Here is an 8,954-nt window from a genome sequence, read left to right as displayed (position 1 = left end):
GTGATGTACTATATATTTATCATATATCATGTTACTATTATATATTGTATTACATTTATAATAAAAATAGAAATTAAATAAAAGTAAATAATTTTTTTTAATCTAAAAAAACAAAAAAAACTATACAAAACAAAAAAAACACACAAAAAACACAATTAAAAAAAAAAACGGTTTTTTTTGCAACTCTAATTGCAATACATCAACAGAAGCTTTAGAAAGTGATACTTGCAATAGTATAGAAAATGATATAAATTGTCATATCGATTGGCCCAAAGAAGTTGTTGTTTGTGAAATTTGTCAAACTCTAAAAGAGCAATTAGAGCAACTTAAAAAAGAAAACGATTTCCTTCAAAATGAAAATTTAAAATTAACTAAAGTAAACTCCGATATAAATGATGAAATTAAAATAAAAACGAGTTCAATAATGAAAATATTTCCACTGAACCAAATTTGTTCAAATCTTTAACTGGTTTAGAAGTAGACAGGTTCAATGATATATTTTTTTTAGTGGACCCAGGTGAAAACTGTGAATTTTTAAAATTTTATCATTCTCAGTCAAGTGTTGAAAAAAAAACAAAAAACAACAACAACATAGAATCAATGCAAAAAAAAGGTCCGAAACCAAAAATAAGTGCACTTGATCAGTTTTTTATGGTTCTTGTTTATTTTAAAAATGGATTTGCATTTTCTCATATTGGATGGTTGTTTAAGTTACCAAAAACAACAATATCAAGACAGATAATATCCTGGATTAATTATTTGTACTTTACACTTGGTGGAATATCTATTTGGCCTTCTAGAGAACAAATTGATTTGACAATGCCTGAATGTTTTAAAAGATCTTACCCAAAAACAAGATGCATTATTGATTGCACTGAGTTGTTTTGTCAAATACCATCATCTTTAAATATTCAGAGTTCTATGTATTCAAGTTACAAAAGTCATGTTACTTACAAGGGATTATTAGGAATATCTCCTTCTGGTGCTATAATATTTGTAAGTCAGTTGTATCCAGGATCAGTATCAGATAAGGAAATAGTAAGAAGAAGCGGATTTTTAAATAAAAATTTATGGGATAGAGATGATTCTGTAATTGCAGATAGAGGGTTTACAATTGAAGAGGAATTAGCAAATATAAATGTAAGTCTAAACATCCCTTCATTTTTAGAAGGTCGAAACCAATTTACATTAGCTGAGGTTAAAGAAAGCCAAACTATTGCATCTGTATGAATACATATAGAGCATGCTATTCAAAGAATAAAGCGATATAAAATAATTCGTAATGAAATATCTTTATCTTTGCATGGTTCAGTAAATCAAATTTGGACTATTATTTGTCTCCTTGCAAACTTTCAATCACCATTAATCAAAGATACAGAAAAAACATAATATTTTTTTAAACTAAAAGAATTTTTTTTTCTAATAATGTAATAAAATTCTAAAATGTAATAAAAAAACTGCTTATAAATAATAATATTTTATTCGTCATATAATTTATTGTTCAATTTCATTAGTCTCAAGTTCAACGATAGCAGGTAAAAGATTTTTGATATAAAATAAGTTTAGTTTATTTACAACATCTTTTAAGTACATTATATCAAAAGGAATTCGAATAATAATGCATCCTTTGAATGTATAAACAATGAAATCACAAAATGTTACTTGTGATATGCCTAGAGCCATTTGTATTTGAGTGTAATATCCATTTTCATGTTTTTTTTGCAAGACTGGTTTATCATTTTTTATTTTCACATAAAAAGATTTGTCAAGTACTAATTCTTTAGGTGTATAGTTTCTCTGACCAAGGACATTTTATTTCTATTAACCCAAATTCATTATTCAACTCTCCATTAATTAACATACCATCAGGTGACGCTGCAAGCCATGGTAATTTAGGTTGCATAACAATCCCTGTTTCTCTGCATTTTATAGAATGATTAAGTTTGTGTTTCATAATGTCTTTATAAATATCTCTAGCAATAGGTTCAAACTCATTACCATGTTGCACAGCTTTTTCAAAAAGTTTAGAATCAGATAAATAATATTTTTGTGTAAAGACAGGTATTAGACTGTCAAAGTTTTTGACTTTAATATATACTTTATGAGCATTGCTAGAAGTAATTTTGTTTCGTCGTATTGAAAGCCATTTATCTGACAAATTTTGTAAAACTGTTTTTTTTCAATATCTTTTGCCTCTAAATATGTAACTTTTATTCTTTCTAAATAGTTTTTCTTTTCAAAAGAAAATGTACAATTTGGAATGATGTCATTATAGTCATCATTTATTTCTTTTAAGGGTAAATACTCAAATTCAATTTCTGGTTCTTGAATAGTAGATTCATCTTTAGCTAATTTTTGTATATTTGATATTATTTCAAAATGTGGTTCCACAATTTGCAAATGCATACTAAGAGGTGAGCCTTTAGAGTATATACCACGCTTATTATTTTCTCTCTTAATAGTTGAACTCATTATAGGAGCTTTACTTATACTTTTTTCACCAGGTATGCCCCATTGTCGTTGTTTACTTGTACAAGAAATTTTAGTTAGGACTTTCTTAGGAAATTTCATAGAGTAATCAGCTAATTCTAACAACAAAGCCATTACACGGTTACAATATCCACTTAATCCTGCTGGACAAGAACAGTAAACACAACATGGGACGAAATTTTTGATAGGTGTACAATAACTTCTCTTTTTTCCTTTTTCATACTCGCTTTACGCAATCCTTTAACTTTAAATAATTTTTTTCCAGAATATGTTAATATTGTGTCTGATGAAACATAACGCTCCTCTTGGAATTTTCTACCTCTCAAAAGTGTTTTTTTAATTAATAATCCTTTTGATTTACCACTTAATTTACGATAATTTTGAATTTCCTTTATGGTAAATAAGGACATTTCTTTCAAGCTTTTCCCCCATTTGTTATGTAACAGATACTTTTGATTTATCTTTGTAACTTTATATGGTATAAAAACATTACTTTCTTCTAAATAATCACTTTCAGATAAGTCTTCTGACAAAACAAGAGGAATAGCTTCTTCAGTATTTAAAATATCAATTAAAGTAACAGTTGACATCTTTTTTTAAATTTTGATTTTTTTAACATCTAAAATTTTTGTCATGGTAGGCTCGATTTCAGGTAGCCGTAATATTACATCATTGGAATTCGGGATCGGTCTACTGATCTTCTTTATAAAAAGAGAGAGTACGATGCAAATTTGAAAATGAATTTTTTGACAGTGATTCATCCAAGAATGAGGATATAGAGGAAGATTTACTGGGTTACATCCTTAAAAATGAAAGACTTAAAATTGAACTAAATAAATTTCATTATGAATTTCATCTTTCACTTTAGAAATTTATAACAAACCATCCAAAAATATTATTGTAACAACTTCATACTGACCACCAAACGGAAGTTTAAACAACTTTAAAAATCACTTAAATGGCTATTGAGCAATTCCACGACCGTCACAAAAAATTATAAAATTAAACCAACCCAATATAGATAATACTATATATCAGTAAAAAGCTCTACTGCTTCTCTTTCAGAAAATATATAGCTTACTATGGTATGCTGCTATTATAAAAATTATATGGGCTGAAACAGAAGGTAAAAGTAGGCGTTTTTGCAATAATTTAATTCATTTTTAATCGCCAAACTTCAATTGAACCTATAAAAAATTCAAAAACTGTCTTGCTCATTGCAATCAAGCTTTTAGCTGCACTAATCATTCCTACTTATGATAAAAACATACTTATTGCCAGACGAATTCAGAATACCATTTGTTTTAATCAAATGCTATTACCACTACTGTCACGCTGTGACAATTAGGGTACCAATAGTTTTATTTCTAAGACTACCAGTAAAACTTAAGGTTTCAAAAATCCAGCGCAATGAGAACTCAATCTAGTACATCTAAAAAAATACTAACATGTTTAAAAAAATAATTAGCTCAAGTTATTTTTAGAATCTTTTTCTGTTTTTAACACAATTAACAATTTTTTAACAACATTTAAAACAAAATTTAAAACTGCTAAACTGAAACCACAATTTAGTTTTTATCAACTTTAAGGACCCAGATTATTGAGTGGCCTACTTTCTTTTACATTTTCTACAAAAACTACAAATTATAGGTATGTTTTGCAAAGGCAACATTTGGAGGATGAATGCTCAGTTATCCTTGAGGCTCTCTTTTGAGATAAATAGAACCTCTCTAAGGGATAACTGTAACTCCATTGAGCCTTAGATGTAATACGTACATCTCCAAAACTAATTTGTTGCCTTTTTTTCTAATCTTTCAAGGGTTTAACATGCCTCTTACTCATGCTGAGCGTCAAAAGAAATATCGTGAAAGGCAGTCAGAAAAGTTTGGCGAAAAAGTAGTTAAAGAAAAAGAATCAAAAAAAAGAAAAGAAAGAAGACTCGCTAATTTGGAGGCTGAACCAGAAAAAGAAAGGCAGCGAAAGAGAAAGAGCAGACAAAAAAGAACAGAATCAAAATCTGTAGCTGTTACATCACCCCCTTACAAATCTGTAAGCACTCTTGGAAAAGCTGTTAAGAGAGCCGAGTCAGCACTACCAAAATCACCCAGAAAGAGGGCTAAAGTTGTACAAAAACTTTTAACAAAAATGAATGAAATCCCAAGCCCAGAAAAAAAACATAGTAAAAATGCATTAGATGCTTTAACTACAAAATTGGTTCTTGATTTTTATCAGAGTGATGATATATCCCGTCAAGCACCCGGTAAAAGAGACACCATTGTGGTGAGATTAAAGAACAAGAAAGAAACTGTGCAAAAACGTCATTTGTATATGAATGTTAGTGAAGCTTATGCTGTTTTTAAAAGTGATTATCCTGAAGAATCAGTCGGAAAATCAAAGTTTGCTAGTTTACATTTTTTATAATAATATGTGTACAACATGTAAAGATGCTGCAAAGTTTCATAATCTATTTGCCTTGAATGAAATTGACAAGAATAAATGCATTACATGGTACCAATGGGTACCATGTAATGCAATTCTCAAACTATCTATCGAAGTCTGATAAAAACTTAGAATTTAAAAAACTCACTAGTAAAGAACTCGAGGATTCGATGAAAAAACTCAATACTCATAAAGCAACAGGTTATGATTTTATTTCAGCAAGCATAATCAAAGATTGCTATGGATTTATTAAAGATGTTTTATTAGATGTTTTTGACAAATCGCTCAATATGGTTTTTCCAAATAAACTTAAAATTGCAATTATTACACCCATTTTTAAAACAGGAGATGAAAGTCTGGTTTCAAATTATCGACCTATTTCAGTGTTACCAGTTTTTTCTAAAATCCTCGAGCGTATCGTGTATAATAGGCTATTTTCCTTTTTGGACGAAAACAATCTTCTTTATTGTAACCAATATGGTTTTCGATCAAATTACTCTATGGAGCATGCACTTATGCAACTAGTTGAAGTTATCAGTGGAGCATCTTCGGCAATTTAGCTAAAGTAGCTTTTGTTTCTTTTAACTTTCTTCTTTTTGCTGCACCGCTTGTACTACTTAATTTCTTTTCCATTATTATGAGTCAAAATCTAAATTATTACAAATTTATAAATTCAGTACCTGTTTTAAAATTTTTAATTATTACAAATTTATTAATTACCTTTTATTAAATATATCAGTGAAGTAATAAACCCTCGTGCAACAATACTTTATTATTCGTAACACGATTAAATAAATTGGAGACTAGTAATTCAGATAAAATAAGAAATGAAAAGTTAACTTAATACAACGGAAGATTTAATATAAAATTGAAAATGAGAACATACATTTAAAAGTTAATTTGTATATGCAACAAGGATTATAGAATCATTATCCTTGATATGCAACGACATAACAAATAATATTGTTTATATTTTAAAAATATTGAATATGCAACTAAGAACTTATAAATTGAAGAACTTCTTACAGTTTAAAAAAAAACTATACGCAACAAATTATTACTTTTACCGAATTCAGTCTAATTGTCTAATTCATACACAAACACAACATAACGGTATAAAAATTACCTATACAATAACATCTGGCAGTTCGCAGCTGATAATCGTACTTTATTTCTCAATTGCGCATGCAATTTTAAAAAGGTTACAACTTTTCGTTTAAATGTAAACTACGCACTCCAATACAAAAATAAATTTTTGAACAATATATTTTAATACGATGGATGACATTTTTTTTATCCAAGTTTTATATTTTAGGGCCCACTATACCTGCGGAAAAGAGTTTTATAGTATAAATATTATTGAGAGTATAATTTTTTTTATATGAGGGCCCCCTATAGCTGGTAGGCCCCCCCCGCAACGCAGGGTCCTGCGTCCAGTAGTTCCGCCACTGGATATAAGACATTGTTATCAAAAAATCAAAAAGAAATGACACTATTTAAAAATGGTGGGTTACGTGGCAATCATTTAGAAAGAGCTTATTTATTTCTAATAACGTCAAACTGACGTCATTATTGAAGTGTCGAGCTTGAGTGGGCATTTCCTTCTGCTGGATTGTTCAAAAGTTTGTAACCGTTTAAGCGATAAAACTTTGGAAGCATTGTGCTTCCTTAAGTTTCATTTCAAAGCACATAAAACATAATATATTTGCTTATTTCAAACATAACTTCTTAACATTTATTAACATGTTAAAATAACAAGTTTTTCTCTCAACCATGTAACAATGTAATATGAACTGCCTTCATTTAATAAATATATTTTGGTTAAAATAGTACTTTAGTAGTTTTTTTCTATTTAATACTATGTAGATGTTATATCTGTTTTTCAAATCCGGGATCCCAGGATCAATGTTTTATAATCCAGGAATCCGGGAATTTAAAAAGACTTTTAGGATTACAATTCCTAATTCTTTCCCACTTGTTAATTCGCCATCTTTGCAATCACTTCGTAAATGTCGTTAGCCTTTTTTTTATTGGTGTAAAGTAAATAATAAATTAATAATTAATAAGTTAGTTTTACATTTAAGAATCTGTGATATATGTTAAGAGTATTTGATATGAATGATGTGAAGCTGACTCTCTAGAACCTTATATACTCTGTTGCATTAACTTTGAGTTTTTCAAGTATTTTCATTTTTTTGTCCTGCATTGCCGTTCCCATTTGCCATTCTTATTGTCAACCACATTGTCTCATATTTTCAGCCATTCTTCCCAAATTATCCAGTTGCAGTAATAGTATTCTAAGCCATTACAGTGTTTGACGGGTGTTTAGTGTATTTTAGGTTCAAAAGCTTTGCTGCAAGACGTCTTACATAGTTAAACACTTAGCTACGAAATGGCGAAATGGTTGAAATGTACTCTTATTGCTAAACACCACTCTGTTCCATTAGTCCGCTGGTTTATCCTTGTGACTTACAAAAGTTTAAACGGGCCAGAAAAGACTCATAAACGAGTCATCACAGGTGTTTCAGCTGGTTGTCTCACTACCAATTTGAAGTCGTTTAACTAACGTTTTCAATTTTTTGAATAGCATCTTTGTTTTGCTCATATGATATTTGATCAGATGGTGCATATGGCCTGCAAACAACGGCAGCTTTTAGCAATTGAAATTTGCTCGAATTCGTTTTTTTTTACGGTCGCAATTTTTATGATTTGAAGATGTAGCATGTCTGGTAATATTCTTTACTTCGCCTTCTTAAAATGTCAATCCGAAATGCTACCTTACGCTGTGAATATACTTCACCAATTAGTATATTTTCCTGATTTTTTTGAAAACCAGTTATATCACGTTTTTTACCCATTTTTTATGTAAAAACAATAACAAGCAAACATAGATTTATCATGAAAAAGTACATGTTTTTATTAATCTAATGAAACATTTAATTTTTTTATGAAACATTTAATGTTTTTATGAAAAATTTAATGTTTTTATGAAACATTTGATGTTTTTATGAAACATTTGATGTTTTTATGAAACATTTGATGTTTTTATGAAACATTTGATGTTTTTATGAAACATTTAATGTTTTTATGAAGCATTTAATGTTTAAAGGTGAACTAGGCATAGTCTACAATATTTTTATTATTTCCAATAAACATTCTATAAAAAATTTATATGGGCATTTTTAGCGGTTCACTGTAGTTTTGCTCATCGGTTACTTAGTGGACCATTAGTGACCGCAGACAAAAGTGGTTAGCTGATGACTAGCTACTATATTACATGTTGGAAAATTATCAACTGGTCACTTATAGCGGATACCACTAATGGTTGACTAACTAACCGATGAGCAAAACTCTCAGTAACCGTTCAGAATGTCTTATTAGATCCACTGCAAATCCACTACTAAAACGGTGCTCTGTAATAAATCCTTATCACAAAGCAATGTGGAAGAGCATTTAGCTAGTAAGTTCACGCCTTCTTCTTTACTTATTAATTATATATGGCCAGAGTTGGCTTCGAATCACGGCCCTCCAGTTCTAAATTCAGAGCTCTTACCACCACACCACGGCTGCTACAAATAAACGTAGAATGTGCAAAAAATTTGCTGTAGATAGGAAATCAATCAAAACCAGTCAAAATACAGTTTCACCAATTTGGGCAGATGGGTTTAACTTTAATGCCATTGTTGTATGTATTGAGTGTTTCTGAACCAGTTCTATCACTTTATTCTAAATATTATTCTAAATAAAGCAGTACAAAAAGTTGATTTACCTGAATTTTTTTACATGAACTATTTTACCATGCAACAAGTTTTTTTTTGTTTTTAGCTTATAAAAAATAAATTAAATATATTAAAATAATTACAAGTGTAATTTGAACATTGTATCAACTGATTTTGTGTTTTAAATGTTTCAGTTACTGCGTAAAACTAGCCTTAAACATAATATTTATTTATAAGTTTGATTATTTCCTGAACCCCTATGCACTAAGAGTTCAAATTACTCTAAAACATATTATTGGTTGGGCA

At 29.3% G+C, this 8,954-nt stretch overlaps 2 protein-coding genes across 2 annotated transcripts; both read left to right on the top strand.

The window, feature by feature from the left end:
* The first annotated feature begins 600 nt into the window (after positions 1-600).
* LOC136079295 (uncharacterized) lies at positions 601-1,230 on the top strand. The gene has a single exon (XM_065795030.1). The coding sequence runs from the start codon at positions 601-603 to the stop codon at positions 1,228-1,230; it is 630 nt and encodes a 209-aa protein (XP_065651102.1).
* Positions 1,231-4,317: 3,087 nt separating this feature from the next.
* LOC136079294 (E3 ubiquitin-protein ligase BRE1A-like) lies at positions 4,318-4,911 on the top strand. Its single transcript, XM_065795029.1, has one exon. The coding sequence runs from the start codon at positions 4,318-4,320 to the stop codon at positions 4,909-4,911; it is 594 nt and encodes a 197-aa protein (XP_065651101.1).
* Positions 4,912-8,954: the final 4,043 nt, after the last annotated feature.

This window comes from Hydra vulgaris, chromosome 04 (genome assembly GCF_038396675.1).
Source record: "Hydra vulgaris chromosome 04, alternate assembly HydraT2T_AEP".
Lineage (NCBI taxonomy): Eukaryota > Metazoa > Cnidaria > Hydrozoa > Anthoathecata > Hydridae > Hydra > Hydra vulgaris.
The sequence above is the reverse complement of the archived record's forward strand: the minus strand, read 5'-3'. Positions and strand labels throughout refer to the sequence as shown.